Source organism: Diuraphis noxia, unplaced genomic scaffold, assembly GCF_037042655.1.
Source record: "Diuraphis noxia isolate RWA-SAM2 unplaced genomic scaffold, SU_Dnox_SAM2 contig0004, whole genome shotgun sequence".
Classification (NCBI taxonomy): Eukaryota; Metazoa; Arthropoda; class Insecta; order Hemiptera; family Aphididae; genus Diuraphis; species Diuraphis noxia.
The window spans coordinates 37,548,401-37,567,191 of NW_028301714.1; the positions used below are offsets into that span (position 1 = coordinate 37,548,401).

At 27.3% G+C, this 18,791-nt stretch overlaps 1 protein-coding gene across 4 annotated transcripts in view; it reads left to right on the forward strand.

The window, feature by feature from the left end:
* The window catches only part of Tpst (tyrosylprotein sulfotransferase), a 102,313-nt gene that overhangs the window by 44,821 nt on the left and 38,701 nt on the right, over positions 1 to 18,791 (forward strand). Inside the window, exon 1 of one of the 4 annotated variants that reach the window (XM_089226563.1) lies at positions 1,016 to 1,051. The exons of the other annotated variants lie outside the window; for them this stretch is intronic. Within the exon in view, the coding sequence (XP_089082689.1) occupies positions 1,025 to 1,051 (27 nt within the window). The 5' untranslated portion in view covers positions 1,016 to 1,024. Of the gene's footprint in view, positions 1 to 1,015; positions 1,052 to 18,791 lie in introns of those variants that run through there. 4 annotated transcript variants of the gene reach the window in all.

Genomic DNA, 18,791 nt, shown 5'->3' on the forward strand with positions numbered 1-18,791 from the left:
ATATATTTTGAAAGTCATAATACCTACTATTATAATTACGCTATATAAAAACGCTTTAGGTAAGTTACATATTTGACGTAAGATCTGTATGACGCATATAATATTACCATCGCATCGTTTCTGTAAAGATAAAAATGTATATAAAAAGAAAAACGTATATACCTGTCTGGTATTTTTTAAACTCTAAAACATAAATAATAATATATGAAATTATTAAATTTTAGTTCTACGTATACTAGTATTTTATATTATATGATAAAAACTGTGGAATATGCGCATATTATTTATTTATTTATTTATTTAAATAGTTATGAACGTTTTTGAACAATACAAGTTTTCTATAACTCATAATAGTCATAATTAACTGTAATCAAATAATTTTGTTTAAAATTAAAATATAATTATCGTTTCGATTGTAAAATTGTAACTAATTGTATGTGTTTTTTGTTTTGTTTTAGGTAAGCGGGAACAATTAATCACTACGATTGCTATACACACAACAATTTGAGAATTTTCAAAATACTATTTTTTTTTTTTAAGTCAAACTTTTATATTTTTATAATTGGCAAAACATCAGCATTAGTTTTGTCATAAATTGGGTATGTTTAATTTAAAAAAAATTAAAAATAAATTATAATTTTCAACAACATTAAATATTTGATGCAAACTTGATGTCTGTGAAGTTAGCCACCAATTGATCATATCATCATCATTATCATTTGCATTAATTTTAAAACTCTGTCAATATTTTGAAAATCAATTGCAAATAATTTAAAAATAAAATGGCTTATTTTTAGAAATTTGTTGACTTTTTGTCGAATTTCAATAGTTTTTCGTCAGTAATGGTATTTTGCTTTTAAAATTTTAACGACTTATTTGCGAATTCTCAAAACAAATTTTCAGTAGTTTATAATGATTTGAAAAATATTCACAGATTTTTGAATCGAAAATAAGTCCCGGTACACACTTCATAGACATTCAAACATAAAAGTTAAAATTAAAATTAAATGTAAATTGTTTTATTATGTTAATGTCTATACTTGGGCACTCGGTAAGTTGGAAATCTAGTTAATTAACAATAATTAATGTTGTAAGAACTGATCAAATTAATAATTAATATGGAAATTAAGTAAAGAAATTCAATATTGTCAAAATAATGTAGACTGTAGATATTTCAGTTTGGTATACCAACTTTACCCCTAAAAACAAAATACGATATCATAAATGTAATATACAAAAATCATTAAACCATTTAAACTATGTGTCTATGTATGTATAATGTATATCTCTGTATAAAGTATAATAACTAACTGCATGGTCAAAACTATGATATTAATTATTAATTAAAGATACTCATATAATAATTGTTAAGTTAATATTTTTTGTTCAATAATATATTATTTGGTGATAGGGATAGTACTTTCTAATATTGCCTTGACAAGGTCAAATTGTTTAGATTAAAAATTATTTAATTTCCTCTTATTTGTTTTAACTCGACGATCGTTACTGGACTTGTTTTTATAACTCGATGTAAGTGATTTACTGATGTGAGTGGAGTATTAGTAACATTAATGATTTAACACCGCAACTGAAATATTTTAAAAAATAATTGTTATATTATATTTATTGAGTTTAATGAGATACGATTAAACTGTTTACAGATTAATCTAAAAATAATTTTTGTTATTAAAGTAAACCAATTGATCGACCCAATCATTTATTAAAGTCCTACCTACTTATAGTCGTAAACTTGAGAATAACCATTTAAATTCGTAATGTTTTTTGTCCCATACTAAGAAAAAATTTAGATTGTTTAAATAACATGAATTATACAATTTATAAGCTTGATATTTATTTTTATTTGATATTTCACGTCAATAAACTAGGTTAAAGAACGCATATAACATCGTTTCCCTTGGAAACTAATATATTTTTGATTTTTAATCAACGTTTTAATAATCATTAAAAAAAACCCGTACGTTTCAAAATGCCGATAAAGGTTTTATGTTGTAAAACATTATTTTTCTTGTTTATTTGATTACGATTTTTTGTTTAAGTGATTTCCAATTCTGTATTAAACATTTTAGTGTATTTTTTTTCCAATTTGAACATAAATTTCACACGTGGATCGCGTTGTAATTCCCATAATATCAAAGTCCATATTGTGAATACTAATATTGGATGGTTATAAGGTCACAAAATTCGAGTTTTTCTACGAAATTTAAATTTTATGAACAATTTCCTTATTTTTTTTCTTGGAATCCAAAATAATGTAATTTGGAACCAGCACTCAGTAGAAGTAGAACACTTGAAATTTAAATATTGTCGAAAATATATAATATTAGTATGTTATAGGTGTGTACCGTATTTTATAACTATATTCAAGATTCAACTGGTTTTTTTATAGATCTCCAAAGTTTATGTACCTACGTAATAAAACAAAAAAAATTGATTATTCATTATACTAATAAAAAAATTCTATATTGGTTCTTCAAAAAATACGTTTATTTAAATTACGTTTCATATATCTAACATAACCTATTTATTGTTGTTTTAAGTTATCATGAGCGTTAATTACGCATTATTTCAAGAAGAAAAATCATAAAAAAACGATATTCATTAAAAAAATAATTTTTAACAGCGTAGTATTTGTATCTATTAAAAAAATATTTTCTCTTAATGTAAGGTTCTACATCACTTTTTCCGGAATAATGCTAAAAAATTATATTTAAAATATGATACATAATAAATTTATATATTTGTTTTTGATTCATTGTTGATGTATCATAATTAGTTTTCATACTACATTTATTAGGTTTTTGGTATAAAAATATATTGGCTAATCTAAAATCAATATAGACCTCATGTCAATTACTGCATGATACCACATCCCGACCATAATCATATTTTTTTGGAAGTTTTTGAATAATCTTACACTGAAATTCGTGTGACGACGCATTTCAATATTTTATTTTATTTTTTGGCTTGTCAGTTATACCACCCGAGCACATTTAAATACGTTGCATGTGCATTTAACGCAACTACAACTTTAGCAGTTAAATCTTGTTATACAACTCGTACGCATTAAATAAGTTATATTATTGTCCTAAAATAATAATTTATAAATTATATATACATATTTCAGTGATATTGAAAAATCATTTTCGTTCTATATAATATATAAATATTGATTGATTTATATAATAAGTACCTATAATTTAGTATAATATGTTACAATATTATTGCAATTTGCCCGGTTGTCCTGATATATTTATTTATTTATATATATATATATATATATATTGCATATTAATGTGATCGGGTCCTTTTGAGTATTAAACACTTTTCTGTTTTCTCTGATAACGGTTTTGAGTTCTAACCACATAATTATAGGTGACATTTACGATATATATATGTGCACGTGTAAATTATAAAATAAGGGTGCATTATGGGCAGGAAACCCGTTAAATGAACAATGTATATGTAATATCCATCGTGTGGTGGAAGCAAATAATGTTTTTGGATTTTCTCGAATGTGTCCGGAACACTATATTACATATAGTTTACGCCGTTGCTCACTGCCATCAAGTGCAGTCGCCTAAAAACTTTCCATATTTTCTATATACTCAGCTGCAGTACACACGTGACATATATAATGTATATATATATACATATAATCACTCTGATAACTTTTCCTTTTATTGCACTTACAAGAGCAGTGACTGAACCCCTACCACACTTTAATTCCCGTCAGTTTTTTCTCCAAGTAACCACAAACTTTATGGTTCTGTTTACAAAAATGCGACTGGTGCGAGCTTTTAAAAACATACCGTTCGACGTATGCACTGCAATGTAGTACATACAGGTCGTATTGTATCGTACAGTCGATAATACCGTCGACAGTTGTGTGTGTATACGTATACGTATTTTCGTGCTTTGTATGTGACTATAGGGAGGGGCGTTTGACTCTTCTAGTTCATAATAAATTTTCCACCGTGTCTATCGAACCTTTACAGAGACATCCGAAACGAGCCAACCGTCACGATATTGTTACATAATATATTTAATACATTCATTATGTCATCATGTATGTGATACGTTCCATAGCATTGGGGCTGTTTTCTTAAATCAGAAATCTTATAATCACTTATTTACTAAATTATATATAATATAACCAGATAACTTTCAGGTACTGTGATTAAGAATTCCGATAGTGAAACCGGAACTTTCGACAACTCTAGCAACTTATAGGATTCTGAATAGAACTCTTATTCAATTAACTCAGAATACTGAAATCTAAACTGGTATCGATATATAACCTGTGTTACCCTTATTTTCGATTTTTACAAATTTTTGATTAAATTTTATTTTGTTATTTTTATCATTATTAGTTCTTCGAGTGTATAATAAAAGGCATGCTGCTAATTTTTCTTCTTAAAATTTGGTACAGTTCTATACTATATTTGTATCTCATTTTTTGATTTCTTTGAATTTTTTTTTTAAATCTTAATAATACTCAAAAATCAATTATGTTACTTTTAATATCGCTAAAACTAGAGAATCTAATTTCTATTTAATGTAGTTTCAAAAACCATATTTGAAGTTAAAACCCTAAGCAAATTAAATTTTGATAACCTGAATCAGACCTGCAAGATAAGCTTTATATTAGACGTATTTTTATGACTTAATTTTTAATCAAGAACGGAAACTGAAATGTTCACACGAAAAACGCGAACTTAATGTATTTTAAATTATATAGAAACATAACTGGACAAAATTATGTTACTGTTGGAGACATAGTATACAGGTATTGCATTTCACAAAATTTTATATTGTATACCAATATTGGCAATGATTTCGGCGATGTATGCGAAACGCTGCACATGAGTATAATATTGTACGTGAGTGGATCGCGACCGGCAGTATGTATAATGCATTAAACCATTTAATCAATATTAATGTGTTGTAGTGATCGAGACATTGTTGAGAATAGAGAAAAGACCGTATCTATGCAAAATTTCAACGACTTTTATAGTAAGGCCGCGCGCGTGGGTTGCTTACGGAAAAAAATAATTTATATTGTATTAATTTTAATCGCGATAAAAACCACACCGCGGCCGAACCACGTGATCCGACTCGGGCCGCCAGATGTAGTATTCGAAGTATTTCACTTAACATGATTTATTAACATAAATCCTTAGAGGGGAGGCGGGGGTCTACCAAATACAGATTCGAAAACGATAAAAAAAAAAATCGTGTAATAAAACACTCCGACCGATGATCGATACGCAGACACGATTAAGCCATAAATTATTATTAGTGTTATATTATTATATTATTATAATAGTGTATATTATACACATACACGAATGAACAAGCACGCGATCCCCATACACCTCTGTGTGTAACATATAATATTATATATGTAATATATGTATACATTAATGTTTATCCGTATAAGTATTCGTTTTGTCCGTCCGTTTTCAAGTTATTAATTATTATACGTCTTGTTATTCCGACACGCAAGCAGAAATGTCGTCTGCGTCGTCGCTTACAATTTTACAAGCGTTGCCTCAAATAATATTACTCCAAAACATAGAACATAATCTAATACAACAAAACCCAATAGAGTTGAACGTATCCGAGTATTAGTCGCTTGTTTCGGTTCATGAAAGTTGTGCGTGTTAAATTAAGTTATTTTAATTGAAATCCATACAATCGCATTAGAAAAACTATTCTGAGATATTGGTGAAACCCATGCGTGTTTGTGAAAACGTTTTGACAGTTTTCGATAGTTTCTCCACATGTTAGAGAAAAGATGTATTGAATAAAAATTACCTCTTAAAAAAACCATTCGTCGACTGAAATCCCGAAATTCAATTGTGCTAAATATAATTTTTTATAACATTCCTATGCATATTTAGATTAGATTCTAAGACATTAATGAAAGAAATTATTACTCTGTATTAGGTAAGTTTATACAATAGGTACAACAAGCCGCAATGTTTATTTATTATATAGTTAGTAAAGATGAAATAATTACGAAAATCAAAAAAAAAATTAATATATGTGAATTATGAATTATAAATTATTTAAGATAAAATATATTTATAGTTGTAAATGCACAACAATAATTTTAATTTCAAACTTTTAAAATAATATTTTTAGTTAGTTTTTATTACCCCTAGAGTTATACTCTGTTTGTGTCGTGTTTCGTGTGCTGGACACTAAAATTATGTACACTTTTATAACAGCTTGCAGCCGCATGACATTTGGTTACAGGATAAAAAAAATGATTATTATTACATTTTGATAGATTTTAAATATATAATGCACTTCATAGTATTCAAATCACGAATAATATCGTTTTTATCAGTGTTGTATAATATGGTAAATGCTTATATCATTATCCGTGCAGTTTTGCAGTACGAAATTTGAGAAATGAAAAGACTGGCGAACATTACATATAATGTATTATATAGGTGTACGACGCGATTATCTTTGACATCGCGAAAAATTGGCGTTGATTTATTGGCTCTTTGTACAATCGACCGACGTGCCCGTATAATTTCCGGAGAAAACATTTTCTTCCATATTTCCTAAACGAGCGTATGTTAAAATAATTATAATAATTTGCGATGTGATCTGCGGTTAAAACAATAGCCGAATATATATTATTATAATCTACGTGTACACATCTGGCCGCGTGGTCCGGCGTTATTGCTCAGCGTATTATAATATAATATATCTATTTATAATCGAAAGCGAACAATCGCGGAAACTCGCTTATTAGGAGTTTAATGGTCGCATAATAACTTCTCGTATAGAAATGCTGAATTCGTATTATTTTCTTAATATTTTTTTCCTGCCCCAGGTAATAATTTCCTTTATCCGCGATTCAACCACTCGCTGTATGCAGACCGTTAATATTATATATTGTAGTGAAATTCCGTATCTATACCTAATGTATAATTATTATATATTAAATTAGATTGTCCAAAGACGTATTATACATAATATTGTGATGTACGATCTAAAATCATTGATATACCTGGTATAACACGCGTGTTAGTTTTGTTCTTCGATGTAATATATTTTAATTTTACGTACCTATAGGTATAGGTGCGTTGTATTAATATAATATTATATTATAATAATATGAATTATTATAATACCTAATTGAGTTTATCAATAATTATCAATATTCAGAAAGCCACATAACGTACTGAATGCATTTCGATAATGATGGTTGAAAATGTTTTTTTTTTTTATGAGATATTTTTAATTATTTTATAGTTTGCTTTGAATTTATTTTTTTGTTTGTTTGTTATGGTACAGTGTGAAAATAATCGTATCTCTTTTTTTTATATATAATGTTTTATAATTGATTTTCTTTTATTTTAAAAATCTTAGGTCATAACTTTAAAAAAATTATAAATTGCGGATAATTTTAAATTATAAAATAAAAATGATGATGCTATAATGAATTATAATACGAGATTTTTGGCTTCGATTATAAGGCTTATTTTGTTACTTTTCTCAACTATTTTTATAATATTATTTAAATTCCTGCAATATAATCATACCATAATAAACTTACTCGCATATTATTGTCTTACTTACAGTAAAAACTAAAAAGGTCAACTGCAGATGGCAATAGAGCTCGGTTGATTAATACTGTACCCTGTATGTTAATTTAGCAGACCTACCCATAAGTATATTATATTATAAAATTAATAATGCGTGTTATATGTATGCATAATATGTTATTTCCTATTTCGTAAATTAATTTATTTTTTTTTCAATTCTTTATCATAACCGCTAATTATAACTTGGTATCTCGTAATTCGTATCTCAAGCAGAAAAATATGGTTTAATGTATACAAATACCTTATAGGTATGGTATTTGTTATTAATGATGTGTTCTGTTTTAGAAAATGTGCTAATGACGAAGTCATGAAAATAGTCAAAAAGTGAAAGCTTAGGTTTTATAAAAAACCGTGCACATCGGCTTAATTGTGTATTTTGTTTTATATAATATTGTTGAAACTATAAATCTTAGTGCAAACATAGCGTGGCATATTAGTCTACGATTAAAATAACATGTATAATATTATGATTTGAGGTCTGTGAGTTCATAAATTGATATATTATGTTAACATTATTATTTATAATTTCTTTTAAAATAAAGTTTAATTTTTACAGAAATGATTAACATAATATTATAACAGCCTTCAACAAATTGTAATTCGTCTTGGGCGATTGTCTTTATTAAATAAAAATTTTTAATATCAAATAATTGTTGTAATTACATATTATTATATTTATTTATAATAAGGTAAGTTGAGCGATTTAATAGGCATGTGTCGTATGTGGTAATATATATATATATATATAATGTAATATATAAAGATAAAATTTAAATATAGTATGATAGTTTTAAAAATCAATTATCTATTTCATTAACGTTAATTATACATCTTAATTTTTGTGAAAAATAATAATTAAGATTTATATATATCGTACCCCAAAAGCCGTTATAATATGTACGTGCTTATGTGTATATATATTATGTATAACTATACCGTGGAATCTGTTTATCTTTTGCACCGATCAGGATGCGAAATTCGGAAAACAATTTATAAATTTCAATTGGAGGTGAAAATAATATTACAACATAGTAGGTAGCCAAGACTCATTTGTCGAAGTTCGTCTCAATGTTCATTAACGGACGAGGAGAAAATACAAAATATATACGCCCTCGAAGATACGATCGATTGCGCGTCATCGATATATAGAGTTATACGAACATATTATATTAATATGATAATAATAATAGATCGTTTATGAATATACCTATACATTATTTTATTGGAACGCTGTAGCGGCATCAGTGTATAATACACCCGAGGCTCCCGGTCAATGAATATCCGTGTAAAATATACATTTTATACCCTCCGGATTACTGCGAGATAAGATCATAGTATAATATTAAATGTGATACGATGTGTAGACTAATGGCCTAACTATCCCCCCCCCTGCAATGTCGTCTCTTGTCGAATTGTTTAAATTTAATCGTTACGAATCGTCGAGACACACTGCTAAAGAAAGTATACACGTGCCTGTATGCCGTATATATTTACACGTATTCATTACTTTACACATTATACGTAAATGCAAATTTATAACTAAATGCTCAAGTATAATAACAGGTTGATGATCTGTAATCGTAAGTTACTTGCATTTCAAGTTGATTTTTTTTTATGAAAAGTAATATTACAAATTGTAACTTATAACACTGTGTATACATACTTATTTTTGGAAAATAATTCAAATGTTCACAATTGCAGACCTACACAATAGTAAGCAAAGCAGAATATTTTTATGGAAATATATTCTGAACATGCATTTTGTATTTCCATCTTGGGAAAGTGGTGCGGAAAAATCGATCAGTGTGCGTCCTTACAACCACTATTATACCACTCTGCTTTAAAAATATTACCTGTGCATCTATGCATGGTGATAGTCCAAAATATTTAATTGACAAAATTCCTAAGGAAACAAAATCCATACATAGAAGAAAATATGTCTGAGAGAAAAAGAATCCAATTATACATTATCCAATTGTACATCATTGTTTGAATATATTATTCAAGATTTTTTTAATCACAAATTGTTACCTAATTTAAATAGCTCAAGAAAATAGTTATTGTTAAACGTTTTGGTGACAGTGATAGAATATATGGATGGTTAGATGTATTTATAAACACGAAGTGGCAATTAAGTTATGGCGGTGTTGTTATGAATATATAGATGTTTTATTTTCAACATTAATGATTTTTATAAAATATCCTATTTTAGTGTTTTAAAATATTAATGTGTTACGGTGGTGGCTAGTTTCAATCTATGAAAAAAGGCTCTCAACTCATCCCAAAATAATTAAAGGTTATAGAGGTATTATAAGGGCTGAAAATGATTCAACGATTTCGATAATTTTACGATTAGATATATGTGTATTAAATTCACTGTATTTAAACTAGCCTTTCAATAATAAAATTGCAAATATACATAATTAAACTTTCAAAAATTTTGATCGTTTTATAGTTAAACAATCATTCTTGTATTTTACTCATATTATATTACTTTGTACACAAATAATTAATGACTAAAACATAATAACTGTGTAACTAATGCTACGCGTCATACATACATACTTACTTACACATTATTTATTACAGCTGGTGTATAGGTGAGCTTAATGGTTGAGCCGCACTTTAAAGTTTAAATGGATGGCTATTTATTATATATTTCGTTTTTATTTGTAACTATTCTCGCGTATTTCCGAAAAACTGTTCCGTGTTATTAGTTTTCTGTTCTTTGCATTAGGTACCTACTTTTCTTTGTGTATGTATATAAAAGCGTAGGTATACAAATTTAATATGGTGGTCTTCCCCCCCCCCCCAACTGCTAAAATTTGAGTATTATACCTTTACACCCAGCGTATTTTATTTTTTAATAAACAACAACGATGACGTCACGATATGTAGCTGGTGCCTATATACATATATATAAATGAACATTAATCGTTCGGTATAAAAATCGCACCCGACAGCGAATCACAAGACCTTATAAATACGAGTAATTAATTCTTACAGAGGTTTCTTTTTTTCGTTTATTAATTTTATTGGTTTTTTTTTTCTAATTTTAAATATAATTACACGTTGTTTCATTATTATTACTATAATAATAATAATAACTATAATATTAATATTATTATTCTCATCAAATAACATCTCGAAAGTTTCAAAACCTAATACACGATAATATATATGGCATTGCCATCATCACGTCGCAATGTACAGTTTTGCGTTTATATTATATATATATATATACTATACGTGTTATATAGTAACGTTATGTTTATACATTATAAATTATTAGTTGAATAGTTATCCATATTATATTATATTATACGCATTATACATGCATCATGAGCACTATGCAGTCTTCATCCTAATTCTGCCCGGCACTATTACAATATTAAATTATTAACATCAAAATATTTGAGATACTGATTTAAGATAATAATAAGATGTATACGATAAAATATTATATTCATCTTTATATAGATCCAATCTGCCTACGTACGAATTTTATCGCAAACCATCTGTCGTAACGTACAACTTAAAACCGGTCCTGTTTAATTGATATTGTTAAATTACTATGTATAATAATGATGATACGTATAATATTATATTATATTTTATGACATGTCGAGCGTGCAATTCGCAAGACTTTGAAGTTTGATTTCCGAGAGATTAAAATTCCCTGCTCGCATAATTTTTGTGTTCACTTATCTCCATCCATTTCAAAGTTTAATTCAGATGAGTATTGTCTCGGCACTAGTGAAGTGGTGACATTTGTGCATTAGAAAGGAAGGGAAAACATAACGGAAGACAATTGATTAATACGGGAAATTCCATAGCGCCTATATATATATTATTACAATACATAATTGTATTAGTATGATTTTATGATAAACGGAAGTAGGTACATATTATATGTATATCCTAAATATATTTAAATAGTTTACCTATACTGGACTAAATTAAAATATCAAAATCATCGTTCATATGTAAATATTTATTATGTACCTATACAGCAACTACCGAACTTGTAATATTTCTACTTAAAATATTCGAAATTAATAATAATAATAATAATAATAATAATAATAATAATAATACGATGACAATATGTGCACATAAACTAAATTTCAGTTGAATGCAATGAAATTACTGGTATCCAAGATAAAAATCAATTCGTGGCCAAAAGTGGCACGTTTGTCAAATTTCAATGGCACACGAAAATTTAGAAAAACTATGCTATTTTTATAAATTTTGTCGTAAAAAAATCAAAGAAATAAACTATAAATATTTTAAAAGTTATAATATTTCTACATGTTTTATGTTCCTATATTATCACTATATTTAATATTTTCTATTTAGTGCTTGCAAACGTTAGGCACGTGAAAAATTATCAAACCCTTGAGTGCAAAAGTTTGGCACTAGACCCAAAAAACGTTCGCCACCCTTGGTATAAGGGGTACATGTAGGTATGTAAATATATATTACTACTGTTTTTTCTTGAAATCTATTTAAAGTTTTCATAGTTCTTAAGAATAACGAAAAATACATAATATATAGTATTAGAAATAAAGAGGTATTTTGTATAATTAGGTTAAAATAAAGTAGTTCTATTATACTAATGTATATTTTTTATGATCATCCAACATTAAGCATAATGTTGGCCATCATGATTTAAGTTTTACAGTGTTTCTTAATGTATAGAATGTAAGTCTTAAATTTTCTTAATTGTGTGTGTTTCTAAGCGTAAAGAAAACTACCAAATATATTCGAAACATTTTAATAAAAGGAACCTAACCGAATTTTGACAGAGCAGTTTTTTTTTTTGTTCAGTGTGATTATTTATTATTTCAGTTTTAAAATGTCCAACACCACTTAAATCTTGGGCTGACTTTAGGGAAGTACGACGAAGAAATTCGATGTCGTATTCTGGTTTTAATATCTTTAATTTTTAAATCCTATTGTGTGTCTTTAAATAAAACAAATGTACTGTGACATCCGAATTCAAAGCGTGTTTAAATAATAGAACCAAATCGTCTTACTATACACTACTAAACCCTGCCTGCAACAGCCAAAAATACCCTCTCTAAAAAATTTAAATATAAAATAGCGTATTATAGGCGCCATCAGAGTGCATGGCGACGGGTAGTAACGATTATTGAATTAAGCAAACTCAATTGGGCCGCTTGTCCAACTTCTTTAATGTTTTAATAAAACTACATGGGTTGGTGTTTGTTGTCTCGTGAATATGCAGCAAAACTTAATATAAACGACAAAATGTTTGTACAAGACATTATGCAAACCTTACTTTTCAAATAGGATCCACTCTCTACGAAGTGAAGTTTAAATGTGATGACTTTGGTTATAGATTATTAAAATGTGTGAACCCGCAAAAAACAAATCGAAGAATATAATGTAATATAATATAGTCTCACAAACCCCTATTACCCCTAACGGGGCCACTTCCAAAATGTAGAAAGTAGAGTATTTGACCCATTCAGATTATGGGGTAGTGCACTTGGCCAACTAAAAAAAAAAAAAAAATCGTAGTCAGAACTTATATCTCAACCCCAAACCCCAACGCAGATGACCGCGACACGTTTCCCGAAAAAGTGTTCCCCGACCTCCCGCTGTCAATTCTCGCGGAATCATTTCACCTCGCCACCATCGTCTACTCTTAAAATATATGTATATATACAATAATAATATTATACAGACCGTTAAATGAACGTGTATGTAGGTTATCACGCATAATATATTATATCCACTGTGCACATTTGCATATTATGTATATTATTATCGTGGTTTACGGACTTCACAATTTCGTTGGGACTGTATAGTCTTATATGACAAGATATGAGATATCACAAACACACATATATTATATAAAATATATGTGAATTCAATATAATGATATGTTGTGGTGGTTTCATCTCAAATATATTACATCCTCATCGTGGCCATCATAACGATTTTATATTTATTAACTGCATCGTAACCTAACCTACAAATGTATATATTATATTATACTTATAATATTATAATTACCATATTCTGCAGTTGTTATATGCATAATATATAATGTGTCTACGGTCCTTATTGGTTTGTGCATAATTAAACGCTCGCTGACGGCAACGCCCCTTCGCCAACGACGATGGGAACACCTTAAGGGGCAACACGTTTCCGAAATGGTAAAAAAAAAAAAAAAAAACCAATAATCGTAAAATCGTTCTTTCGGCTTAGTCTTTATCTGTATGTAGTATGTACGTTAGCTATAAAATCACTACAACAACAACAACTACTACTACTACTACTACCGCCCATCGAAACCTGGTTTGCCACATTTCGCGAGATCGCCTCCTCCTCTTCAAACCCTCCTTCTGTACTTACATGCAGCCACGTGTTTCGTTCGCGATTTTAAAATCAACGAGATTTTATGTGCTCCTCTTTGCTTAGGTACCTTTGGCATTTCATCGCTTTGGCTTGCTAATCATCGACGAACGCTGGATTTATCGCCGTTGAAATACACATAGTTGTTGTATACCACTCACTGAGTGATACCTTATCACTATTTGTAACATGCTATACTTATTATTACTCTGTTAATCTGTATTACTGTTGAGTGTTAATATAAGTGTGAGATTTTATTGTGAAATGTTTCAGCACGATAAATTATTATTATTATTTTTTTTTTATTACATCACGTATATAACACGACTGTGCATTTCGAAAACTGTGTATATAAAAAGTAAATATTTTTTAATAACCCATGCATGCTGCACACGCAGACCAGCTCATCTAGACAATTTAAGACTTCGGAAATTGAATAAAGTATCCGTAATGCTGGATTGTACGTGTAATGGTTTAAGTTTTTCTTGTGATTTAATTTTGGGACTTTCTCAAATAAATGAGCCATGTATAATTTGGTATTTGTAGTGATCGAATAATAATTTAGGAAAATTTTTATATTTTACTTGGTTCTGTGATAAAAATTGACAGTTTTGCTATAATAGTAAATAATTTAATCCTACTTTTAGTATATGTGTTTTTTCGTGTTTAAAACTGTTGGATGAATACATATTACATATAATATATTGCTCATAATATTACGTGTAGACTGTAATACGCTTATTATAATTCAAAGTATTCAAAAAAATTTAAATATTCGATTTAAAATAATTTATAATGTAGGTATATATGTAATTGTATACGTATGAAGCTTTAAGAAGTAACACAGTAATAGGTTTATTCATACAAGTCATGTATTTTCGAAATTTTTCGGATTTTTAAAATTAATGTGGATAAAAACTGGTGCGCTGCATCGAATATAATATACTTGTTACTATTTCTTTATAAATTATTGTATCTTTTGTTTCGAAATTCGAAATGACTAATGTTAGTCTACAATTATGTTATGTTATATTATAATATTCTGCACGACGACGATAAACGTACTTATTAATAACTAATAAGTATATATTGACGTAATACTTTTTATGTATAAAAAATCAAATTGTTCAATATAATCGTTGTATACGCATAATATTGTCATTACATTGGTCACGAATCCCAAAGATGTGAATATGATACTATTATTATTATTGTTAGGTATTAGATATCTCGAGCATGTACAGCCAACCCAGCAGAATTAGAAATCGATATACCATAATTTATCAACATAATAATATTATGTTTACGTATCTTGTAATGATTGGGCGTTGCAGTTGCAAATAACCCTATTTTCGACAATTTTTAAACTTATTATCACTACGTCAACTATACCACCAAAATTAGAATTTCAATTTATGTCCAAAACTCTGCAGTACCTTTAGATAATACCTAATCTCATTTCCAGCATTAACAGGCTAGAAGTCAAGCATATTCTTGTTTCATCTCATTATTTAATTTCTTATTATTACCTAACCTAACCCAAATGTCCAAATCATAGAAAACTCTGCACCCTTAACAATACCGCCCGTATTCCATAATGTCAGATTTTATTCAGGTCAGGAAATAATGTGTTAAGTAAAACAAATAAAACATAAAATTATCGTCAACCGAATTATTTCGTTAAAAATATATTTTATAATTTGCTCAGAAATAGAGTTAAACAAAATTACTTTCTACTTTTAATTCGCCTATATAGTGATTAGTAAATAATATCAAGTTATAGAATACATAAGTAATTACTATTTATTGTAGATTTATGACGACAAAACTGCGGATTCAAACTAGTTGAAAACTATTTATTTTGACTTTTTGCTACATATACGTTTTTCTTGTGTACACCTTTTTTCCATACTCGATATCATATATTTATAATTTATATAGACATTATTCATAAAATAACCACATGATTTTCCAGTTATTTTGATTCGATAACTTGATCCTCACCATATTGGATGGTGGATGGTTTTCTCTTCAATATTCAGTTACCTTAACAAAACATTTACATATTATATTCTATCATATAATTATTATATTAAGACTATAATATTATATTATTTATCGTGGTACACATCGTTTTATACATTACCCCTGCACGTCCACGTTGTTTATACTTGATGAAACGTTTGACCTCGTGCGTGCACCTATTCACCCGGAATACGAATTAAATGATATTTTATATAAGAAGTGATTAAGTGGCGATCGTCCGGGCACAGGTATACACGATATTATACTATATATAAGTGTACCTAGTGTTCAATAGACATTGATTGATAGCTAGAATAGTTTAGATGCAGCTTTTTAATTTAACACTTACCTATACATAACCTTCGTGTTAAGCGATAAGCTACCTATTTTCACATTTGTAAGAAGTTTTAATTGATAGAAGACTTGATCTAATTATTAGCATAAATTATAAGTTCCTGGCTTTGCATACATAATACGAGAATACGCGTTATACGTGGTAGGTGTAATGTATTTAACGAAGTATGCTTTAATTATTTCAAAAATAATTTAACGTTTTTAAAAATATTTTTTTTTTCTTTACATAATTTTAATTCGTTAATAAACATTTTTCTAAAAACAACATTTTATTTATTACTGTTAATCGTTATATTTTATTTTATTATTTTTTATGACTACTACATTTTTAATATCCTATTCGAGAGCAGAATATTTTTTGGAACACTTTGATGCATACAAACATAATTTTTTACAAGTATTTAATGATTTATAAATATTGAAATTTTAATTTTAAATAACAAATCTATTTGATCTATTAAGTACTGAATATAATCTCAGAATATTATGCAACTTTAAAGTTCTTTTAATACCTAATACATAATATTATACTTTTTATTAATTTATAAATTTACCGATTATATACTTGACGTCATTATAGCTGACAATAATATATCAATTTATCACCATTTAATTATTTTGTAATTTGGATCGGACATATAATATAGTTTTTGGATTTAAATCAAGTGTTCTATTATTTTTAAGGACACTTATATCATGTTAATAAAATATTATGGTTCTAGGACAAAAACAACAATAGTAAATCGCTGTGTGCTTACAACTTTTACTAGATTTAATGCCAAATACACTACAAATTTTACTAAAAGCACTTTACAAATAGTAAAAATCAAACATTAAATAGTAACAATCGGTCTTTAATCTTGGCTTTTGACCAAATTGCGAGCTATCATAAACTTCATCTCTAGTGCAAAATAAATTATTTGATTCAATCCTATACATTCATTTTAAATATATAATTTATTTAAAAAAATTCTTTGTATTATAAATTATAATTATAGCTTCTTTCAATAAATTTTGTTTTATAACTACCTATTATACTATCAGTTTTATCCAACTATAGCTTCTAATAGTTATTCTTGAAAATAAATTATTATCTCGTAGCGTATAATAATCGTTATAAGTGGTTAACATATTGTAAAAAATATGAAAGTAAAATTTTTTTTTCAAAATATCAAAGGAATAAATTTCTAGAAAAAAATAAAATATGCGGAGTAAAATATGAATTTATTATGATAGTAATATAATATAATGTATTAACTATTAATGTATATTGTATATAATATAAAAATAATATTTTCAGTTATTTTTATTGATCTAACTTTTAAATTTTTTAATAGATCATCCAATTATGAATTGAATATGAAAAAACATAGTGAAACGGATTATATACCAGATATCTACGCGTTTAGAATTACGTTTTAAATAATATTTATAGATGATAAATCATAATAACTTAAAAATTATCTGATATTTAGTTCCCAATAGGATAGTTTTTTTGTGTTCTAAATAATTTTCAAAACGTTTTAATATAATCTCAATCATTATCGAAGTTTATTTATTATCTACGATATAATAGTATATTATTGTAATATACAAGGCTATTTAAAAACACTTTTGTTGCATAGGAAACATAAAAATCACGTGGTATACGTCTAGGAAAAGTTTAAATGGACTCATAAAAACTATAAAATTTAATATATTACTAATAAATTAATTTCGAACTTAAAAAGGAAACTACACTTTGTACGATTACTGCTGTGTAAAATTGAAATATTATTATTTTAAGCCCATTTTTATGGCCCATTATTGTTATCGGTACCTATAAATATAAATATATATATATACTGTATTATGCACCTTATTGCAATCTATATTTTATCACGCGAAAATATGTATAATATTATATTTTATAGTTTAAACCATGTCGCTTAATTAACAGGTTAGTTTTCTCGAGATTATGTACAGTTTTAGTTGGGGTTATAAAATTTTTTACTGAATTCGTAGGTACTATTACCTACATTTTATATTATGTAAAGCTGATAAAGCGTAATCCATAGTAAATAAATTAAATTGAGGGTCCAATGTAGAGATCTGTCGATCTACAGAAAACCACCATTTGATACAATCCAGAATTAATTTCTTGCTTGGAATAATTGATCCTCGTTATTAACAATAAAAAAATTACCTATTTAATTTCGTTGTGTTTAGTAGGTATATGAGTTTAATACCTATATACAATATATATATATTATTACTATAATAAGATGATTGCTGCATTCTGCGCAGTGTACGTGAATGATATTATTTGATTTATATATATTATATAGTGATATAATAATAATACACGTAAAAAAATATTATATCTACAAAAAAAAA